The sequence below is a fragment of the Salmo trutta genome, chromosome 3, assembly GCF_901001165.1.
Source record: "Salmo trutta chromosome 3, fSalTru1.1, whole genome shotgun sequence".
Lineage (NCBI taxonomy): Eukaryota > Metazoa > Chordata > Actinopteri > Salmoniformes > Salmonidae > Salmo > Salmo trutta.
The window spans coordinates 53,885,043-53,909,351 of NC_042959.1; the positions used below are offsets into that span (position 1 = coordinate 53,885,043).

Here is a 24,309-nt window from a genome sequence, read left to right on the forward strand (position 1 = left end):
CGGGGCCCTTTGGAGGTTAGGGGTCCTAGCCAGCTATGGCCTCCTATGGCGCTCAACTGATGTCAGATCCACTCGACCCCAATCTAAAGTAGAACATAATGAGTTAATAGAGTCCTCAGAGTTTTACATTCGCCTTTGGGAATTTTCCCCTGCTTATTATTTGTGGGAGTGTTTAGTGTTGTTCATAATTCTAGTGAATTCTAATTGTGTGTTGTCGTTTCCCCCCTGTAGCATGTCAGTAAAGGAAAATCATCTCTGCATTTGAACAACAGCATAAATACACCTATTTCACTTTTGCATGTCAAAAACTGAGTGACCACTGCTGCACATGCTGCCACTGTTTTGAACAGATTATACTATTTAGAACAAGCAGCGCAGGGTGAATGGTCATCACTAGTTACTACAGCTACAAATTCATAAAATTGGCCTATTTCTACAATTTATCTTCTTAAAATTTGATTTTGAACCTTACCTACACCCTAAAATGAACCACACTGCCAACCTTTTGCCCAACCTTAAATGCATTTTTGTTTTCATGAACGATATAGCCAATTGTGACTTTGTGGCTGTTATAACTTGTGGAAACCAGGGAGAACGCAACAAGCACGCAGATGCAAAGTGAAAACATTATCTTATTGGGTATAGCTAGCTAACATAATGTCACAAAGCATGATGCGCTAGTCAGTAAACTTTCATTCTGAAATAACTTTTTCAGAGTTAGTCAGATATTAGCTTAGAAAGACTTGAAATTGGCATGGGAGCTAATTAGCTAGCAAGGTACCAATTAGCTAGCAAGGTACCAATTAGCTATAGGTAGCTAGCTATCTGCTTATCAAAGGTAGATAATTGGTTAATTTGCCAAAAAAAAGGTTTTACCAAACTATTTCTAAATGTTTCAAAATGACTAACTGGCTAATTAATTTGATTATTCTTTGTGATGCACCCGGTTTTATGCTGTTTTAGTCCACACAACATGTCACCCTGTCACCTACAGTAGAACCTGATGTACAACATGGGCGAAACAAAATGGTCCTACTAGATCTGCAATGAAAAGGTTCTAGCACAGATAAAACAATGAGACGGACATTTCACCGAATGTATAAATGTGAAGCGTCCGCTTGGCATTTCCAATCACTACCACATATGCTGGTGAGAGGAAGCCCAGTGGCTGGCAGTGGGAGAAGATGGAACAAGATGGATTTTGGCCTACATTCTGCAAATGTTCTCATCGATGAAAGATTTGATCTCAATACAGTTTTCTGTTCCCAAAGCTAGAATCTGTTATGAACAGAGAGGACTACCTTTCGTAGACTTTACCCTTTTCCAAGTTTCCAAAAATTGCATTGTTTAGAAGTACAAGGGCAAATTGAGTAATTGCACACGCACACTTCACAGAGTAGGCATTTTCCTAATGGAAATATGCAAATACATGCTAAAACACGCCAATAGGATCTTGCTAGCTCGTGCTTGACTCTGCCTCCCTCCTTGCATGTTCTGCCCACTGTGACTCATTTGTTCCCATTGGAAATGACAGCCTGTGGTCTATCTTGGGTTAGTTATAAAGATCTTTGGTTCTAGCTAGTGTATCCCTCGGCCTCTGTTGTTTGACTCGTTGGATGTAGTTTATCAGGTCCCAGGCTCCCATGACTGTTATAATTATTTATTTACAACTTGCTTTTTTGCTTTAGCGTCATCTGTCATCTGAATTCAGCAAAAAAGAAATGTCCCTTTTTCAGGACCCTGTCTTTCAAAGATAATTCGTAAAAATCCAAATAACTTCACAGATATTTATTGGAAAGGGTTTAAACAAGGTTTCCCATGCTTGTTCAATGAACCATAAACAAGTAATGAACATGCACCTGTGGAACGGTCGTTAAGACACTAACAGCTTATAGACGGTATGCAATTAAGGTTACAGTTATGAAAACTTAGGACACTAAAGAGGCCTTTCTACTGACTCTGAAAAACACCAAAAGAAAGATGCTCAGGGTCCCTGCTCATCTGCGTGAACGTGTCTTAGGCATGCTGCAAGGTGGCATGAGGACTGCAGATGTGGCCAGGGCAATAAATTGCAATGTCCATACTGTGAGATGCCTAAGACAGCGCTACAGGGAGACAAGACAGACAGCTGATCGTCCTCGCAGTGGCAGACCACGTTTAACAACACCTGCACAGGATTGGTACATCCGAACATCACACCTGCGGGACAGGTACAGGATGACAACAACAACTGCCCGAGTTACACCAGGAATGCACAATCCCTCCATCAGTGCTCAGACTGTCCGCAATAGGCTGAGAGAGGCTGGACTGAGGGCTTGTAGGCTTGTTGTAAGGCAGGTCCTCACCAGACATCACCGGTAACAACGTCGCTTATGGGCACAAACCCACTGTCGCTGGACCAGACAGGGCTGGCAAAAAGTGTTCTTCACTGACGATTAGCTGTTTTGTCTCACCAGGGGTGATGGTCGGATTCGCGTTTATCGTCGAAGGAATGAGCATTACACCGAGGCCTGTACTCTGGAGCGGGATCAATTTCGAGGTGGAGGGTCCGTCATGATCTGGGGCGGTGTGTCACAGCATCATCGGACTGAGCTTGTCGTCATTGCAGGCAATCTCAACGCTGTGCCTTACAGGGAAGACATCCTTATCCCTCATGTAGTACCCTTCCTGCAGGCTCATCCTGACATGACCTTCCAGCATGACAATGCCACCAGCCATACTGGTCGTTCTGTGCGTGATTTCCTGCAAGACAGGAATGTCAGTGTTCTGCCATGGCCTGCGAAGAGCCCGGATCTCAATCCCATTGAGCATGTCTGGGACCTGTTGGATCGGAGGGTGAGGGCTAGGGCCATTCCCCCCAGAAATGTCCGGGAACTTGCAGGTGCCTTGGTTGAATACAGTTGCAGAGAGTCCTTGTAATCCTAGATTCAGATCATTCAGGCGAGAAAAAACATCACCCAGATAGGCCAGTCGTATGAGAAACTCATCATCATGCAAGCAGTCAGACAAGTGAAAATTATGGTCAGTAAAGAAAACTTCAAGCTTGTCTCTCAATTCAAAAAAACATGTCAATACTTTGCCCCTTGATAACCAGCGCACTTCTGTATGTTGTAAAAGCGTTACATGGTCGCTGCCCATATCATTGCATAGTGCAGGAAATACACGATAGTTCAGGGGCCTTGCTTTAACAAAGTTAACCATTTTCACTGTAATGTCCAAAACATTCCCTTGGCAGTAAGAGCCTCTCGGTGGATGCTGCAGTGTACCCAATTGTCAGGAGCAGCTGCTTGGATGCGCGTTACCACTCCACTATGTCTCCCATTCATGGCCTTTGCGCAATCAGTACAGATACCAACATGAGCAGCAGCTATGTTTGGCTACATACGGACCGTTGGTGGAATTCCCACGAGAGTAACAGTTAATGTGATTGGATGTTAATTATTTTACTAGGCTACCTGTATTTGACATTGTGTTGTTATTTCGCTGAACACTAGATGGATTAATTTTAATTTTGGCAGTGAAAGGAGGCTACTTAGGCGAGAAAAAAACCCCAAATGTATAGCCCATTTGGAAAATATAAATGTACTGTTTGAAAATGTGAAGAAAAAAAAGTGAATGTGAGTGGCATTTTTATTTGGCATACCCAACATGAACTGGCTCCGGGCACTTCTAACGAGGCATGTAAGACACATGTTAAAGGCTGAGTTTACATAGGCAGCCCAATTCGGATCTTCTTTTCCACTTGTTGGTCTTTTGACGAATTAGATCTTTTCACAACAGCTCTTTTTCAGCTGATCTGATTGATTAAAATTGAATATGGCTGCCTGTCTAAATGCAGCCGAAGACAGCTGCTTCCCTAGGCTGTTTGATCCCAGAAAGTGTTAATCATGTGGTATATGAAGAAAAAAAAACATTTTGATTCCAGGCATTAACTCTGAGGTATTTACGGGCTCAATTAAATATTCAGGAACGGATTAAAGGAACAAAATTACTCAAAATGTCCAATGAACAAGATAAAATAATAACATGTAAAAAAATAAATGTCACATTTGAAAGATTTATTTCTGCCAAAATGTGGTGCAGGTATTATTCAATTATCATTTAAACTCACAGCAATTACATTTTCTCCAGTGTAACAAAGTCTGGGCACCATTTCGCCCCCTGTAGCAAATAATCCGTTTGATTTAGTGGTTTGTCTGTAGGGGTGAAGCTAGTCGTTTAAATTATATCACATTTTATGTTGTCTAAACATTTATGTACAATACACAACTGTACATAATTGTACAATAGCAACTCTAATCGACACAATACATTGCATAGTATAGAAATAGAAGAAAAGGAGAATCCCAGCCCAGAGAGAATATTCAATCATCAAAACTCTACTTTAACTATCTATGCATAGTTTTAGTCTGGAATACTTTACATTTTTAATGATGGACTTGCATCTATAAAAGTGATTGTTTATTCATGAAAACATCAGCGATCTACATTAATCACATGCGAGGTACAATTTTCTTTGGTTTTAATATAGAAATTACAACGCATAGGCCTACTGCGAATTTGTCTTTCCCTTAGTTAATTAATCGGATGATTAAAAATGGTTAAAAGTGTAATTCCCTTAACATTGGTGCATGTAACATCTCTTAGAAGAGCGGAGAAGCCCAAAAAAATCTTAAAAACACTCAGTTAAAATTAGCTTAATCCATTGTTTTTGCATCATCAAACAGGTTTCACTAGTCGTATCCAAATTTCCCCCGACCATGATTCAAGTCTACAGCTCTGTCATATACTGTAGCTACATAGCATCATCTAGGACCATAACATAAGGCAGCTGGTAGGAGGTATATTGCAATGGACTGTCCATGGCCCATGCTGCTTGGAGGATAGCATGCTTCTGTCTGGTGTAAACACATTATGGGTTACCTTGAGACTGTTTTCTTCTGAGAGTGAAAGGCACTTCTGCTGATGGTCTGGAGTATTTGAACACACACTACCACCATACTAGTGAATGGTCATTGGCACATTGAAAAATGGCAGACATACACAAGCACCATGTGCTGCCACATCCTGGTTGTACAATCTGCTATGTGTGGATCTCAAGTGTGTGTGTGTGTGTGTGTGTGTGTGTGTGTGTGTGTGTGTGTGTGTGTGTGTGTGTGTGTGTGTGTGTGTGTGTGTGTGTGTGTGTGTGTGTGTGTTTATGCATTGAGCTTTTCTGCCTCGTCCGGTGTCCTGACAGTGGTCAACTCCTCATGTGAGCCCTCCTCACCAGGCAGCTGAGAGAGAGATAAATGGAAAGAGAAAAATATGTAGTGGATGATTTATTTAGACCTTGTTTTCACCTTATCTAGTCATAAAAATGCAAGTATACCTATGTCCTAGCTAATTTCAAGACATTCCTGAATCTGTATCTTTTTTTAATCAAGAGAATCGTCAATTACTGATTATACATGCATTGACCATGTGAAATGGCACCACCTGGTGTTCTGAGGGTGACTGCTTTGCTTATGATGAAAAGCGGTTATTTGAGTTCAGTAACCAAATGCAGGAATGACACCTTGTGGTCACATATCATATTGCACAACATTGGGCCCAACTGCATGCCGTCGTTGGCAATCTTTAACCCTTCATGGGCCTGAATGGCCCTGCATTCTCACACAAACGCTATGTACAAATCTGTGAGTCCTGTGTGTTCATTCGTCCGTGCAAAGTGACTGGGTGTAGTTGACTGGGTGTAGTAGCTAAACTTACCTCCCAGTAGATGCCATCCTCAAAGCAGATGGTGTCAGGAGGAGCACCATAGATTGGCAGCTTCAGAATAAAACCTACAAGACAAGGACATTATACAATTACACACAGACACAAGGCATAGGCCTATATACAGGGACAAAAGAGCATAGTTATAATATCACCATGCATTTGTGAAACAAACAAGTCAAGACAATGACTATGTGTGCTTACAACATGCTGGGAATATTTAAATCCCCCCTATTCTCTAGCTAGTCCCTCTACATACCGGTGATAAGACCGCCCAGGAGGGCGATGCCCAGGGTCACGGCCAGGGAGATGGCCTGTCGTACGCCCTGGAACGAGGCCTCCACATCACCAGAATGGATGTCAGGGAACACATCAGCCATCCTGCAACACAGAGAGTAGGGAGTGTTGAATGAAACTGTTGTGTGAATGCACGCTTTGACGGCGTCTGTCTGTTGCGCAAAAGGGGGAGCTTCACCATAAAAGCAGGAGAGGGCACACTTTCCCAACTTGTCAAAAAAAAGGCAGACTAACCCATCTCCATAGACGTCCTTGGTTGCCAGAGCAGCAGTAACTGCTCCAACGATGGCTCCCAGGACTCCAGGCATGCCGTGCAGGTTGTGGACGCCACACGTGTCCTGTATCTTCAGCTTCTCTTCCAGGATAGGCTGAGAGGACAGGGGTGGAAAGTTGCCAGTGCCATGAGTGCGGGTGTTTGTGTCTGTTATGTCTATGTACCCTAGCACCCTTATGTCCTTCAAAAGGTGCCATATACACATAAGTGGATGTGTTTCTCAACATGACTGTTTATGTTGTAAATAGATACTCTTCTTCTGTTGGCATCGTTAACGGTCATATCCTACTGAGACCCCTTGAGAGGACATTCTGGGCTTTTCAATTATATCTCATGTGGGAGTGTGACCTGGATGACTATCTCTTCCAGGTTTGTCAAAATGGCTGCCAACACAATTAGCACATTTTATGGAAAGGTAAGTGTGTGTAATACATTTTTTTTGTGAGTTTGATACTCAATTGCTTTTAGTAAGTAAATATCTCAGGAATAGTTTGGTGAGTTTTCAGAGCAGTGCACTCATTTTTCAAATAAGAGCTTAATGATGTCCTCTGTAGTTTTTTTACCTACCTGTACTCATTTAATGTAATGTTAAATTGTTCATATTTACTATCAACTGATGTATTAAGTCCACTACAGTGCACATACAATAGAAAATAAATAAACCTATATTTGTTAATTGTTTTCTTTTTCAGTAAATTTTTTTTTCATTCCAAACACTTATGTAATATCATTTATTTTTAATTACAGATATGTTTTATTGCTGGGTCTCAGGAGGATAATACATTTTAATTTCCATACACTTCTGTCCTATATCCTGTCTTACCAATGGCAGGTTGGCCTTACCGAGAGGAACTTGAAGCCCAGCACAGAGATGGTTCCAGCCAGGAAGCCCACAATCATGGAACCAAAAGGAGTGAGCATCATTTCACCAGCAGTTCCCACAGCAACCCCACCGGCAAGGGCAGCGTTCTGGATGTGCACCTAAAGAGAGGAGAGAGACAAAGTTTTTTAAATGGTGTTCAAAATGATTGATTGTCAGAGTCCAATCATACGTTTATTTTAATTCAAATTTCGCACGGTACCAACGTCAAGGAACGAGAAGGTAGAATGAATGATGTAATATTTGAATAATAAAAAATCCCAACCAACGGAACATTGTGTGACAATTTGCTATCGCCATCATGCAAAGTGGGGGGTGTGCGAGTGTGTAGAGTTCAAATCAAATTGTATTGGTCACATGCACATATTTAGCAGATGCTATTGCGGGTGTAGCGAAACGCTTGTTAGATTGCAGACAGATTTGATGATATGCTGCGGACACACTAACCTTTCACCAACGATGAGATAATCTGAGCTGATTAGAGCCGTACTACCATCACCAGGTCATGTGGTATGTCCACTGACTCCTACACTCCCTCCATTGTATAGAAAAGACAACTTCAGATTGATTGCCATCTAGACAGGAATGTACCGTCTTGATTTCAGAACGAGATGCAGATGACAGCCATGTCCTCAAGGGACATAGCAACTAGATATATTGTCTGGCTCACAAGACTGTATAATCTAAAGGTAGATAACTATGGTGTGATGCTTCAGCATGCATTTTTTGGGATGGTTTCCAATCTTAAATCGTATCTTGTGAGAAAGTTTGAGGATTCATAGTTTGATAGTTTAGAATAGATAAATCAAATCTAAACTAGAGAAGTATATTTACTGAAGAAAATGTTGTTTTTAAAATAAGTTACAGAAGTGGTAGTGATGGTAGTGACTGGTTCTAGTTGAAAAGGTGGGTAGATGAAAAGATTGATTGATTGGTAGGATAGCCTGAACATGTGAAAGTTGGTTTGGTGTCTAGCTTGAACGGTTCAAGAGTTACTGTTGGTGAGTTAAATGCTATCAAAACATTTTTCAAGCAATCTAAGTTGGTGCAGTCCGCACATTTGGAAGTTGGTTTCATGCTAATAGCTTAAATCATTTAAGCGCTAGAGCGAGGGGAATAAATATAATAATAAGGATAATAATGTAAGTACGTAAGAAATTTAGAGTTGTGTTTTGCTTTCAGCAAGCACGCCTGACTACATCTGTTGACAAGAGTTGAAAAACCTGTCTGTATATGCAAACATACTGCATGATGATTCAGAGTTGGCCAATAAGGATTTCATCCCAAAGGAGTCATGATTCATTCCAAATATTTACTTACATGTATAACATCTAATAGGGTTACAGTATAGCTAGTAGGCCTATGATGCAAAATACAGTTGAACCAGATTGTATTGACAACAAACACACCATGTCTAGTCCCTAGCTCCCACTTGAAATGATCTGGGAAAACCACTTTAAGCCCCTCATTTCCACTGCATAGTCCCTGTAGAATCCTACTTCTCCCTACTATGTCTCCCCAAGTATGCATCACCTGTCTAGCCCTATACTACTTTTAGGGACCTGCTTTTCCTTAAGTCCCCACACTGTACTAGCCCCCTCACCATATCGAGCTTGCCATCATGAGCCACAACGGCAGACAGGCCGTAGGTGGCCAGGGTGCAGGCAGCCAGGGAATAGTAGGTGTTCATAGCCGTGCGGTGCTGGTCGTCTCCGTGGGCCGTCACAGCAGAGTTGAAGCTTGGCCAGAACATCCACAGGTAGATGGTGCCTGAGCAGGCAGGGAAAAATAAGTATTAGCATACCGGTATGTAATATAGTCCTTTAGTTTAGCAAGCTTACAGGTAAGGTTTTTTTCCTGGGGAGGTGGATGTACCTTTAATTATGACACAGATTCCCATACATTGGCATGCATTGTATGTACAGTCAAAACATAATTGGCTTCTTCAGAAAATGAAGCTTATTAAGTTGTCCGACTTGTTGATGGTGGCTATTTGTATCTAATGTACAGGCTTCCTGCTTACGATGAGCAGGAGGTATTCTTACCAATCATTGCGAAGAGGTCAGAGTGGTAGACAGAGCAGTTCTTGTGTTTGCTCTTGTCCAGGTTGGGGCGGTAGAGAACACGAGCCACCATCAGGCCAAAGTAAGCTCCAAAGGTGTGAATGGTCATGGAGCCACCAGCATCCTTGGCCTAAAGGTGGAAATTATCTAATTTAAGTGGTGTAAAAAGTTTAGTCTTAAAGTACATTATTCAAGAGTGATGAGAAAGCCTAATAGGAGAGTAGGCATAATAGTACGTAAAAAAGCAGTTTTACTGTAGGTTTGTATACAGACATATACAGGAAGACATGAATTGTATATTTAATGGTACACCTAAACACACACACACACACTCACCCCCAGAACAGAAAGCACTATGAACTCATTGACTGCGAACAGGGTGACTTCAATCACAGACATGACCAGCAGCTGGACTGGACTGGTCTTCCCCAGGACCGCCCCAAACGAGATGAGCACTGAGCCTGTGCAGAAGTCAGCGTTGATCATACTGCAGGAGGGACAAACAACTCTTAATGATAGGGTTTATTATGGGATACACTACAGTATACACTTTCACCTGTATGATATGCCATGTATACACATCACATGTATCTGCTGGTGTGTTGTGTTTATTTTAGTAATGAAATGTAGGTTAGTGTGTGCATACGCTCTACCTCTCTATCCCGACGTGGATCTTGCCCCCGTGCATGCCGTGGACGAAGCCCTGCATGAGAGTGGCCCACTGCAGAGCGAAGGCCGCGATGAGGAAGTTGAAGCCCACACTGCTAAATCCGTAACGTTGCAGGAACGTCATGAGGAAACCAAAGCCAATGAAGATCATCACGTGCACATCCTGAAAGCCTGAACAAAGGAAGAGAACACATTACAGATTATTTTATTGTGTTGGATGCACATTGTCACTATTCAACTGCCTGTGTGGTCAGTCTCGTAAACACACTAACAATCCCCTTCTTATGGTTTGGTGAGAAAGACTGTGTCTTATGACAGTAGTATAGCAGTATATTTCAAAGTTGGTGATTTCTGGTGACTTCTCCACGAAACACCAACAATCCCTTTTTGTCAACATTTTGTGATTTAAATTGAGTGAGACAGGGGATTTTGGGAACCTCAGTTGGCCTACATAGAAGGACACAGAGAAGTTACCCTGTGCCTCATAGCTCCATTCAGCCTGCTATCTGGCCTTGTTAACCCAGCCTACTACACCTCCCTCTGCCCACTGGTCGTATTCATCCACATGGCACTGGGGAGTAGGGACAATATGTCTTGGTCGTTGCCTGGCAACTGATCATTGGCATGGAGGATATTTCCACTGCCCAACTCCCCATTGGCAGGTTGGCCCAAATACCCTGTACCGCCCCCGAGAAGGACACCTACAGAGCGGTGAGAAAATGTAACATGCACACACACGGGCAACACCAGTGAGTAAGTAAATAAATGACAAAAAAAATTGCACACATTGACATTTATTGTTAAAGACCTACAGGTAATATATTACCTGCGCTCATGAGCCAACATACAGACCAGTTTTAACCTAATGACTACCTTACAGTTCTCTTACTTCTGACTGCATCTTTCAATCAAGAGATCATTTGCTTTCTAGACATGTGTCAAGTGGAGCAGCCATAATTCTAAGGGAGATGGTAGGCTTCTACTACATGTTGACATAACATAGCAAATCTCTTATCTCATAGCAATGAGGTCACCCTACACAGCCAGACAATATAGAGCAGCAGAGGGAGAATTATACGGTGACATTTGGTGGTCTCAATTTTATTCGCGGGACTTCCTATTGGTGCACAAACCTTTTGATGGGGCTAATAGTAAAGGCATGTATTTTAACAGTAAACATGTATTACCTTTTAATGTGGCATGAACACATCCAGTGATAATGTTTTCACTTATCAAACAAATCACCTTAAAAAGTAGGCTACCTGCACACGCTCATCCACTCCAAAAGAATTCCATCATCCAAACACTGCCCTGTGCACCCGCTATTTGATGAAGGGATAGATACATCTGTTACAAAACACCGAAACGTCTAATGATATTTGGTGATTGTCATAAAGCCTACACTCTTGTAGCCTGAATTAATTGATGCGTATTGCTGACAAATGGGGACGCAAATACAGTTGTGTCAGTCCCGAGCTCATCCGCAGGGGAAATTGAGGGCCCAGTTGAAACAATGTTGCAAGTTCGTTAAAGGGTTGGACCCAGTCGATACCATGTTGCAAGTTTGCTAGCCAAAGCTCAAGGCAGACAGGCAACGTAGAAAGATGAATGTGGTTGAAAGAACCTGAACCAACTATCACTGGTTTAAACCATGACAGAGAGTTGGGGGTGTTCCTTTCATCTGGAATAAGCTTTTATTTTAATATGTATAAATGTAATATATTTTAGCAGTACAAAATGTATTTTAAACAAATAGGAGAATGGTTAAAGTAGAGTCCCCCCAAAGTTTGACTTTTGTTGCATTTAGGGGAGCTCATGTCTCAATCGGGAGCTGAGCCCCCCTCGTAATTTGTTTGACTACACCTTAAACGTTTGAAGTTCCAAACAGGACATGATCAACGAGAGTAGTCAGATGTGCACGTGTGTACTGTATGTGTGTACTGTATGTGTGTTCCATTCTTGAAGGTGATTTTCCATTCAGCAGTGAAGCTGACAGGTTTAAGATCTGAAATAATGACTTCTAATGGACCTTTAGTGCTTCCTCTTTCAAATTTACCCAACCTTGAACAGGTTTCTACTTTGTCAAAATCAGTGTACTCAATCACTCAATAGCTTGAGGCAAGAGCATAAATAGTGAGCCTGGCATAACATGCATCAGCAGCTTCACCTGGGGGGTGTGCGAGTGTGTAGAAGGTCCAATCTGCATGTGCTCAATTGTTTGAAAGCTCAAAAGATTCATTGAATTCAAAGTCAAACGGACATGATCTAACTCTCAGAGATTCATGTAATTAAACTCCCAAAGTTTCCCATGACTCCCGTAGCCTGGTCAGCCACACTGACCACAGTGGTCAGTGTGATTGACCAGGCTATGACTCCCCAGCCTTAACAACGGAAAACTGGAAACCATGCTACCAGCCAAAGTGGCTCATATCTCACCTTGGTCCCTTAATTACCTTTTTGTGCCACACTGTCTTTTTCTCTTGCTTTCTCGCTCTCCCTAACTCTCTTTCTGTGTACATCAGTCATCCATATGACAAGCCTTGCTGGCATGACAATAAACACAAATCAGACTGCCAAAGCAAACTTCTCCTTCTCTCTGAAAACAATCGCTCTCTCCCTCCTAACCCTTTCTCTCCTTTTCACCCTCCCACCTTCTGTTCCCCATCTTTCACTCAACTTTTTCCCCCTCACGCTCCTCCCCCCGGTGCCCCTTTCTCACGCAGAAGCCCCTATCCCCCTGGCCGTTCACTAATTAGACAGTGATGGAGTGAATGTGAAAATTCCTCCTACACATTCCCATGTCTGTATATCAGACATTCTCATACTCTTTCTACTATGGGGCTTACCTGCACCCATCCACCTGCACGACACAGTATAGGGACAGTATAGGGAAAGCCTCAAGGTGTGGTGACAGGTAGGACTAGTTGCACACAGGAACTTTCAACAAGGCTAAGAATTGGACACGCCCAATACCTCCACCACCTCCCCCCATCAGTCTTCCTTTGCATTTCTTTACTGATCTGTTAAGGTGGAACAGCAGCGTTCAGAGGAGGAAAAGTAAACCTTTGCCCATGGTGACTGATTGGACACCCACTACAACAGACATGCTATAACCTATTCAGAGACCAAATTTCCTTCCCTCTTGCTGTTCAAAGTAGCCTATGAGTTAGAGGGGTTTGACGCTAATCAAAAAAACATTGACAGAAAGATCTGAGAAACAAACGGTTAAATCAAAGGACAGAAATCTCTCCCCATGCCGGATTTGTTTCCATATTGGCATTGGAGAACTTAACTCTCCCTCTCCTCCCACTTGACAAAGAGCTTCTAGTTTCCAGTTATTTTCAGAGGACCGCAGACAGATTGCACATTGTCAAGTTTTCAGGTATCCGTATGTCTCCAATATGTACTGTGTTGACTGTTGATGTATATTGTACACCACAACACAAAGCAAAACGGAGCATATCAAGTATAAAACCGACAATGAGAATGATCTATTTGGTGCATCAGTGAACTAGAGTGCACTGTCACAGAAAGTAAAATAAGTTCACCCAAAAACATTTGGCAACCAAACCCTCCTCTAATTAGGAAACAAATTAACCATTTGTTGCTTTGCTGCTTGCAGCCAAATGTCAAAGCAAAGGAGGGAAAACTCACATTGAACACTGAGGAGCTCAGGGGTTGTAGGGGAGAGTGGGGTAAGTTGATACATTTTTTACATTCAGCATTACTCCGTCAAGGGAAATATAGTATTCTTTAGTTAAGCCACCTTCAAATTTCTGTACTGAATGAAATATTACCACAACCTTTTTAAAACCATGTCTATCTTTATTTCCCAAACAAATTTAAACACAAACGCTTTTTTGTATTTGAATAATTTTAAGCATCTTTTAACACAGGCTTAACCCCTAACAAACACTTTTAACATAGGCCAGGCCAGGCTCTGTTTACTCAACTTGCAATAGGCTCAACCATTGGCCCAACTTACCCCATGGCCATTTCCTCAACTTACCAAAGGACAAACATTTTGACTATATTAGCCCACACAGCTACAAGGATGCACTTTCATGCTAGGTTTAGGACCTCATATTGAAGCTTATAGACCCCCACCCTCCCAAATGATGTATCATATTAAAAGTATCTTCTTTGGTTAAGATACAAGCATCATGAAACCTCTAACACAATAAATTCATTTGACTTGGTGAAAATCTGGTTTTTGGACCTAACTTGCTTATGACTTTTCCATGTGGTTTATTCCTTCACATAATCCATGACCTCTTCCTAAATATTTTGTCATTTTAATTTTATGGTTTCCTAGAAACAAGGGTGGCTCAACTTATCCCTTTGGCTCATCTTACCCCAGTCTGCCCTATATATCAAAGGATCTCGGAGTGGGAATGCTAATCTACAGCATTGAGCACAGATCAAACATAAAACAGAGTTGCTTTGCCCCTCTACAGACCCTTACAAACAGCTCACCTCAATATCCCATGACCATCCCCACCCACCTCCCCATCTCCTCCACACAACCATATTGTAAGTACGTAACATCACAAAGAAAGCCAGATGGGGTAGACTCCCTAGGTGGGAACGCAATATCCAAACACAGCGCTGGAGCAAGACATGTGGCATAACAGAGAAGGAAAATAAATTATTTCCGATTTAGTCGTCAGATTCGTTTGAGCTTCAGACAACTTTTCTGTCATGTTCATTGTCTTGACATACATGTACAGTATGGCATGAATGACACAAGACACTCGCCTAAACAACAAACATATCTGCTTCTGCTACCATGCAAGTCTCAGACACATAGACAAACCATAACAAAGAAGGAAAAGAACAATCATTTCATTTCTATAGATGGACTCCACATCCCCCATCCTCTCCACCCGCACAAGGTAATAGCTACCTTTATCCACAGATTTAGGGTCAGATCACCATACTACCTAATCATAACCTTAACCATTAAAAAGGATGAAAACGTATCTGACCCTGTATCAGTGGTTGGGGATGTCTACTACCCCACCTGTCTCGTTACCCCAACCCTACCCCTCTCGCTGCGGTCACTCACTGGGGTAGCGGTAGTAAAAGTCGTTGTCGTAGTTGGAAGAGCCATTGGCGATTTCCTTGTGCCAGAGCTTGGCGTCTGTCTCATCATCGTACTGCACCAGAGCGCCGAAGAGGATGATGATGATCACCTCCAGGATGATGCAGGCGATGGGCAGCTTCAGCCGCAAGTTAGTCGCCGAATTCGCCATGGCTGTGGGGTTACCTGGGTGTTCTCCTGGCTCTGCACTACGGCCTTAGGGGTGAATGGTTAAAAGTTCAACTCAGCTCCAGAGCGGGGAACACAGCAACATACACTAACACTCACAAGCACTGGTGGCTGCAGTGATGCAATGGGAGAGTGGCAGAGCAGGGAGTGAGGACTCAAGCTGACACATGAGTTGGTCTGACTTAATTAGTGCGTTTTGGTTGCAAATGTTCATGCCCACCACCTTTCTGTATGCCTCCAATCATAGGCTGCAAGAAAACCTCAGCTCCTCCCCTTCACTATTGCTGCTGTTAAGGTGGTCTGGAATGAGGTAGGACTCCTTAAAAGGATCAGCTACTCCTCTAGATACATAGAGAAGGAAAATTACCCATTAAAAACTATTTTCATGGGGTTACCATTTATATTGAAATGATACATTATCTACGGTAAAACATTAGGTTGATGGTTCAAGGCCCACAGTGAATTAAAAAACACAAACAGATGCATGCAGACAGTCAGGCATGCACATACATGCATAGGATCTAACATATTGCTGTGTCTCTCCGTTATGCCATTGACTCCTCAAAGTCAGACAAAAAGTAAAATAAATAAAAAATATCTTGGGATCAGAATAGTTTGTGCAACCAGGTGTGATAATGTGCCAAGACACACACACACACACACACACACACACACACACACACACACACACACACACACACACACACACACACACACACACACACACACACACACACACACACACACACCTTACTTACTGTCACAATGTTAAAAAGCTAAAAGAGCCTGTAGTTGAGATGTTTGGACAGGCGCAACTGGAAAAGTTGTGGGACATTGGGTTTGGGATGGATGGGTGGGGGTGTTGAGACAGGTTTTGGGGGAGTAGGATATGAGAGGGGATGGAGGCAGGTCTGTGCACATCTTTCTCCTGTAAGGAGCAGCCATCACTGACTATGTACGCTATCTTTCTCCTTTAGAGAAGAGCACCTAGCAGGAATGCTGTTATGGTTTAGAGAATCTCAACTAAAAGCCTACCACAGGCACAAAGCCAATCTATGAAGTTGAATCCTGAACGTCTGTCAAGCTTCCTGCCTACCTACGTGTCTGTATGACTGTCTGAAGAGTTGGGGTCATTTCACATTTAATTCTGTCAATGAAGGTCAATTAAAATTCAAGAATGTAATAATTCCACTCATGATGATGACTGATGGCATAGGCCTACTGTAGCTAAGGCACAGCAAAATCCAAGTAGAACTTACAGTAACTATGGATTTTATTGGCCCATCCACCACTTCAGAGGACAAAAGTTACTTGAAGGTGTATATATTTTTTTCACATGCATGGTACTTGTAATAACAGTATTACCAGGGCTGTAACCAGGGTTTGAGTTTTAGTGAGAATAGTTTGGGAGGGAGGGGGGTATTTAAGTTTATTTCCTGAATTGACTGTCTTCGTTTCGAATTGAGCCCTTCTGGGCATGTGCCCTGCGTGCATGTCGGAAATTCGGATGTGATTACTACAAGTTTAGATAGCTGGCTAGAATAACAAATTTACCAATTAAATTTTTTACTGATATGATATGAGTGACTGTCAGTCAGTGACCTATAACAAGAGGAAAGCTGCTGAGAGAGGTTGTTATCTGGATAAAGAAAAAAAGGCAATCAAAAGCCATTCTTACTACTCTACTGGAGAACCAGTTTGGTTTAAGTATACATGTTGTATGACTGACGCTTTAATAACCTTTTACTGCAGTGGACTAAATCAGGGTCACACAAAGTGTTTCTTGGTAGTCTTAAAACAAATCTACTTTGAAACAAAAGTTTACACCTCACACATCTTCATGGGCATAGAAAAAATAAGACAGGCGTACTATGTCAGCTATAGAGTTGAAATGTATTAATTTTGAGTTTGCATACCAATATTACACTTTATATACATCACAGAAGCCCAAAATATAACAAAACCGTTTGACATAGAAACACCAGATTTTTGGCAGATTTAAAAAAAAAAAAGTTTAATTATGATTTTATGAAAAATCTTAACAACATTCCACCCATGAGACCACTAGGTCATTTGACTGCAGGAAAGGGCTACGTGCAAGGTTTAATGCTTTAATATTTAATAATTCTAGCCCCGCAAACTCATATACATTATATAAACAAGCACATTTAATTTGGTCTGGCTTACCATTGCAAGTAAAGTGAAATATTTGTTACTCATAATTTGAAAAACAAGTCGTCTGTAGTAAGCAGAGCTATAAGTACAGTTGAAGTCGGAAGTTACATGCACTTAGGTTGGAGTCATTAAAAATCTTTTTTCAACCACGCCACAAATTTCATGTTAACAAACTATAGTTTTGGCAAGTCGGTTAGGACATCTACTTTGTGCATGACACAAGTAATTATTCCAACAATTGTTTTTAGACAGGTTATTTCACTTATAATTCATTGTATCACAATTCCAGTAGGTCAGAAGTTTACATTCACTAAGTTGACTGTGCCTTTAAACAGCTTGGAAAATTCCTGAAAATTATGTCATTGCTTTAGAAGCTTCTGATAGGTTAATTGACATCCTTTGAGTCAATTGGAGGTGTACCTGTGGATGTATTTCAAGGCCTACCTTCAAACTCAGTGCCTCTTTGCTTGACATCATGGGAAAATCAAAAGAAATCAGCCAAGACCCCAGAAAAAAAATTGTAGACCTCCACAAGTCTGGTTCATCCTTGGGAGCAATTTCCAAACACTTGAAGGTACCACATTCATCTGTACAAACAATAGTGCGCAAGTATAAACACCATGGGACCACGCTGCCGTCATACCGCTCAGGAAGGAGACGCGTTCTGTCTCCTAGAGATGAACGTACTTTGGTGTGACAAGTGCAAATCAATCCCAAAAGAACAGCAAAGGACCTTGTGAAGATGCTGGAGGAAACAGGTACAAAAGTATCTATATCCACAGTAAAACGAGTCCTATATCGACATAACCTGAAAGGCCGCTCAGCAAGGAAGAAGCCACTGCAAAACCGCCATAAAAAAAACTGACTACGGTTTGCAACTGATAATGGGGACAAAGATCGTACTTTTTGGAGAAATGTCCTCTGGTCTGATGAAACAAAAATAGAACCATTTTGCCATAATGAGCATCGTTGTGTTCGGAGGAAAAAGGGGGGAGGCTTACAAGCCGAAGAACACCATCCCAACCGTGAAACACAGGGGTAGCAGCATCATGTTGTGGGGGTGCTTTGCCGCAGGAGGGACTGGTGCACTTCACAAAATAGATGGCTTCATGAGGAAGGAAAATTTGGTGGATATATTGAAGCAACATCTCAAGACATAAGTCAGGAAGTTAAAGGTTGGTCGCAAATGGGTCTTCCAAATGGACAATGACCACAAGCATACTCCCAAAGCTTAAGGACAACAAAGTCAAGGTATTGGAGTGGCCATCACAAAGCCCTGACCTCAATCCTATAGAAAATTGTAGAACTGAAAAAGCGTGTGGGAAGCTTGTGGAAGGCTACCCGGAACGTTTGACCCAAGTTAAACAATTTAAAGGCAATGCTACCAAATACTAATTGAGTGTATGTAAACTTCTGACCCACTGGGAACTTCTTCAACCTCATGGCTTGGTTTTTGCTCTGACATACACTGTCAACTGTGGGACCTTATGTAGACAGGTGAGTGCCTTTCCAAATCATGTCCAATCAATTGAGTTTACCACAGGTGGACTCCAATCAAGTTGGAGGATGGTCAGTGGACACAGGATGCACCTGAGCTCAATTTCAAGTCTCATAGGAAAGGGTCTGAATACTTATGTAAATAATCTATTTCTGTTTATTACTTTTAATACATTTGCAAAAACTTCTAAAAACCTATTTTTGCTTTGTCATTATTGGGTATTGTGTGTAGATTGATGAGGAAAAATAATAATTTAATCCATTTTAGAATAAGGCTGTAACATAACAAAATGTGGAAAAAGTGAAGGGGTCTGAATACTTTCCTTATGCACTGTATCACAATTTAGCATAGACACTGTTACCCTTAGTTATCAACATCATGATTTCTATAGTTTAAGCATATACAGTAGCTAGGCCTACCTAGCTAGTTGTTGTGTTATCCCACTAGCAATAATAGTGCTTGCTAACACTAACAAGTTAGCTAGTGTATAGCTACATCGAAAAGGAACTAACATTATTCGGTGTGTTGACAAAAGTACGTAGCTAGCCAAAGTTAACATGCTAAGTGTGTCTCACATAATGCCCTTGGGGTATGGATTCCCTGAGAACAAGGCTCAAGGAAAATAAGGCCATTGAGCCCAGCTAACGTTAGCTAGCTAGTTAACTAGCGAGTACAGACAAAACCATAATTGCCAGCTTTAGGGAGCTAGCTAGCTGGAGAGTCAAGGTTCGAAAACTAGCTAGCTACCTAGTGTGCTAGCTAATCCCCAAAAAACTCAGATTCCATTGAGAGTGTATTCTGTAGATCAGGGGTCTCCATCCTTTCTAGCATGAGAGCTACTTTAAAAAAAAGTCACGAGCTATACATTTTTTTTCTAGTTTTCAAATATGCACATTCTTTTCTTCTCCTCCTCCCCGTAAGTCTTCCCCAGGTCTTTAGTGTAGAAGATATAACTGGTAAAACAGTGGTTAATAAACAACTCAGGGGGCCCTATAAAATGTGTGATTTTTTCCCCAAAAAATTATGTTTGATATTTTCCCAAATTATGTTTTATATGTATTATTTTTCCTGGTTTTAGATTTTGTTTAGTTGTTCACTCTCAAAATTACAATTGTTAATAGAGAAACAAGGAAATTGGATGTTCTGAGTCAATTGTTAAATCACATCAGAATAAAAAAAATCCCCTTTAATTGCGCATCTGGACCTTTAATTGTGCCTCTAGTCAGTGAGGAATCTAATGTGCCGGTCTAGCGATGATTCTGTACTGCTGCTGCTCATTTCATGCCAAAGTTTACAAATAACAATACAAATAATATACTTAATTATTGTCACGTCCTGGCCAGTATATAAGGTTAATTGTTTTGTAGTTTGGTCAGGGCGTGGCAGAGGGTATTTGTTTTATGTGGTTCAGGGTGGGTGATTGTTCTGTGTTGAGCCTTATGCTTGGCCAGACTGTTTGTTGTTGTTAGTTCGTTCATTTTCTTGGTTTGTTATTTTGGTGTTCATTTTGTACTTATTAAAACGTCGAGATGAGCATAAACATACCTGCTGCGTTTTGGTCCTCCTTCACCGACGACAACCGTGACAGAATCACCCACCACTCAAGGACCAAGCAGCAGAGGAAGGAGGAGACGGATTTCGAGTTGGACTGGCGGGAGAAGTGGACTTGGGAGGAAGTTCTGGACGGGGCCGGACCTTGGCACCAGGCTGGGGAGTATCGCCGCCCGCAGTGGGAAATTGAGGCAGCCAAGGCAGAGAGGCGGTGGTACGAGGCCAGAGATGCGCTGAGGGAGAAGCACGAGAGGCACCCCCAATAATTTTTTTGGGGGGGGCACACGGGTAGTTTGGCTAGGCGTAGGAAGAGCCGGAAGCCAGCTACCCGTGGTTATATGGAGGAGCGTATGGGGTGGGGAGCGCTATGTTTCGCTGAGAAGCGCACTATCTTTCCCATACGCACGCACAGTCCGGTGCGAGTTATTCCAGCCCCTCGCAGGTGCCGTGCTAGAGCGGGCATCCAACCTGGTAGGAGGATGCCTGCGCAGCGCATCTGGTCGCCGGTACGCCTCCGAGGACCAGGCTACCCAACTCCCGCTCTACGCACGGCTACCATCAGGCCCCTGCACAGCCCAGTCTGACCTGTACGAGCACCCCGCTCGTACAGGGCTACTAGTTCCTTCCAGCCAAGGCGGGTTGTGCAGGAGGTAAGATCTAGACCGGCTGTGCGCCTCCATAGCCCTGGGTTTCCAGCTCCTGTCTCGCGTGCGGACCCGGAAGTGCGTCAACCCAGTCCGACTCGTCCTGTTCCCGCTCCCCGCACTAGCCTGCAAGTGCATAAACCCAGCCTCGCCAGTCAACAGTCGTCAGAGCTGCCCGCCAGTCAACAGTCGTCGGAGCTGCCCGCCAGTCAACAGTCGTCGGAGCTGCCCGCCAGTCAACAGTCGTCGGAGCTGCCCGCCAGTCAACAGTCGTCGGAGCTGCCCGCCAGTCAACAGTCGCCGGAGTGGTCAGACTGCGCTGAACTGCCGGAGTGGTCAGACTGCGCTGAACTGCCGGAGTGGCCAGACTGCGCTGAACTGCCGGAGTGGCCAGACTGCGCTGAACTGCCGGAGTGGCCAGACTGCGCTGAACTGCCGGAGTGGCCAGACTGCCCTGAACTGCCAGAGTGGCCAGACTGCCCTGAACTGCCGGAGTGGCCAGACTGCCCTGAACTGCCGGAGTGGCCAGACTGCCCTGAACATCCCGAGTGGCCAGACTGCCCTGAACGTCCCGAGTGGCCAGACTGCCCTGAACGTCCCGAGTTGCCAGACTGCCCAGACTGTCCCGAGTTGCCAGACTGCCCAGACTGTCCCGAGTTGCTAGACTGCCCAGACTGTCCCGAGCTGCCAGACTGCCCAGACTGTCCCGAGCTGCCAGACTGTCCCGAGCTGCCAGACTGTCCCGAGCTGCCAGACTGCCCAGACTGTCCCGAGCTGCCAGACTGCCCAGACAGCCTGGAACGGCCTGAGCCGGAGCCACCTCCAGAAATAGGTGAGTTGGGGAGGGGGGGTGTAGCACAGTGCCGTCGTTGACGCCAGCCACCCTCCCTTTTTCTTTTTGTGTTGTTTGGGGTTATTTTTTGTTAAGGTGCTTCCGGGGTAGCACCTTTAAGGGGGGGGGGGGTACTGTCACGTCCTGGCCAGTATATAAGGTTAATTGTTTTGTAGTTTGGTCAGGGCGTGGCAGAGGGTATTTGTTTTATGTGGTTCAGGGTGGGTGATTGTTCTGTGTTGAGCCTTATGCTTGGCCAGACTGTTTGTTGTTGTTAGTTCGTTCATTTTCTTGGTTTGTTATTTTGGTGTTCATTTTGTACTTATTAAAACGTCGAGATGAGCATAAACATACCTGCTGCGTTTTGGTCCTCCTTCACCGACGACAACCGTGACAATTATGATATACTTCTGTAACTAGCTAGCTAGCTAGCCTATTTGTTAGGCCGAACAAAAACACCAGCTAATGTTTTCTACCTTTACAAAAAAGATTGCAGTTTAGAAACTGCATTAAGAGTGCAGTAACTGCAGTCGACTGTGGTATTTTGGATGCAGTATTTGCTGAACTCTGCAATCTTTTATCATAAGGGTATTTTGGTATTTTATTAGGATCCCCATTAGCTGTTGCAAAAGCAGCAGCTACTCTTCCTGGGGTCCACACTAAACATGAAACATAATACAGAATGACATAATACAGAACATCAACAGACAAGAACAGCTCGAGCACAGAACTACATAAAAACATTTTTAAAAGCAAGCGAGCCTACATATCAATGCATACACACAAACTTTCTAGATCAAACAGGGGAGAAGTGTTGTGCTGCGAGATGTTGCTTTATCTGTTTTTTGAAACCAGGTTTGCTGTTTATTTGAGCAATATGAAATGGAAGGAAGTTCCATGCAATAAGGGCTCTATATAATACTGTACACTTTCTTGAATTTGTTCTGGATTTGGGGACTGTGAAAAGACCCCTGGTTGCATACCTGTTGGGATAAGTGTGTGTGTTAGAGCTGTGTGTAAATTGACTATGCAAACAATTTGGGATTTTCAACACATTCATGTTTCTTATAAAAATAATTAGTGATGCAGTCGGTCTCTCCTCAATTCTTAGCCAAGAGAGACTGGCATGCATAGTATTTATATCAGCCTTCTGATTACAATTAAGAGCAAAACGTGCCTCTGTTGTGGGCCAGCTGCAGCTTAACTAGGTCTTTCCTTGCAGCACTGGACCAACACGACTGGACAATAATCAAGATTAGACAAAACTAGAGCCTGCAGAACTTGCTTTTTGGAGTGTGGTGTCAAAAAAAGCAGAGCATATCTTTATTACGGCCAGACCTCTCTCCATCTTTACAACCATTGAATCTGTATGTTTTAACCATGACAGTTTACAATCTAAGAAGGTAACGCCAAGTAAGTTAGTCTCCTCAACTTGTTCAACAGCCACACCATTCGCTACCAGATTCAGCTGAGGTCTAGAACTTAAGGAATGATTTGTACCAAATACAATGCTCTTAGTTTTAGAGGGTATATCACTAGTTAGCTAGCTAGCCAACACTAGGCTAGCTAGCTAACTACCTATGTTAAATCGTCCGGCAGAATTCATGTTTCCAAAAAAGCTAAACAAATTGCATGGAAAACGTACTTTCTCTCCCATGTGTTGGCGTTTTTGACCTAAAACACTTTGTTTCTTTAACATTAAGCTTTCATGTCTGGATTTTGCACACTGACCTTCTCGACCTCGTTCTTCACGCACTATCACATGACTTAGGTGTCAACGCATTGGCAGGTTCAAGGTTGTCCTTATTGCGAGCGTGTTGTGCAGATCTTGACGTGATGCCTTAATTCTTGGGATAAATAAATAATTGCACCAATGCATCCCATTCGAAAGAGAGAATGTTCCTCAACAGCGAAACCCCTTTCAAGGTTACATGATGGAATAAGAATTTGTTTTATGATAAACCATTATTCGACCAAGCTTAATGCTGCAATATGTAACTTTTTGGGCAATCTGACCAAATTCAGACTTGCTTTCTCATTGAAAGCAAGTCTAAGAAGCGGTATACTTGTTCTATGTGTGTTATTTCTATGCTTCCCGTTCTCAAGTTTTGTTTCTTGCATATTTTACTTTCGGTTTACCACACCAGCTTCAAACAGCTGAAAATACAATATTTTTGGTTATGGAAAATAATTTTCACAGTGTTTTAGATTGTACAAGGATTCTCTATACTATACTTTCTTGTTTTGTCACATAAACTGAAATTAGACAAACTATTACAATTTTAGCAGCCAGGTAATGGCGGAGCGATTTCTGTATAGTGCATCTTTAATAGGCTTACCATTTGGCAAGCGCTAATTACTATCTCAACATTTGTACCATAATTGTTTATTAATGTG

The 24,309-nt window shown here is 42.7% G+C and overlaps 1 protein-coding gene across 2 annotated transcripts; it reads right to left on the reverse strand.

Moving 5' to 3' along the window:
• Positions 1-4,041: 4,041 nt before the first annotated feature.
• Positions 4,042-15,195, reverse strand: LOC115178799 (ammonium transporter Rh type B). 2 transcript variants are annotated; one of them, XM_029740135.1, is made up of 11 exons: positions 15,009-15,195; positions 9,925-10,111; positions 9,608-9,758; positions 9,254-9,401; positions 8,812-8,978; positions 7,172-7,309; positions 6,289-6,422; positions 6,017-6,138; positions 5,752-5,825; positions 5,199-5,276; positions 4,042-5,144 (listed from the first exon to the last, which is right to left on the reverse strand). In XM_029740135.1, exons 1-10 carry the CDS (start codon positions 15,193-15,195, stop codon positions 5,199-5,201), a joined length of 1,386 nt encoding a protein of 461 aa, XP_029595995.1. In that variant the 3' UTR covers positions 4,042-5,144. The 2 variants fall into 2 exon arrangements, with proteins under 2 accessions (XP_029595995.1, XP_029595987.1); XM_029740127.1 differs by having other exon boundaries at positions 4,042-5,276.
• Positions 15,196-24,309: the final 9,114 nt, after the last annotated feature.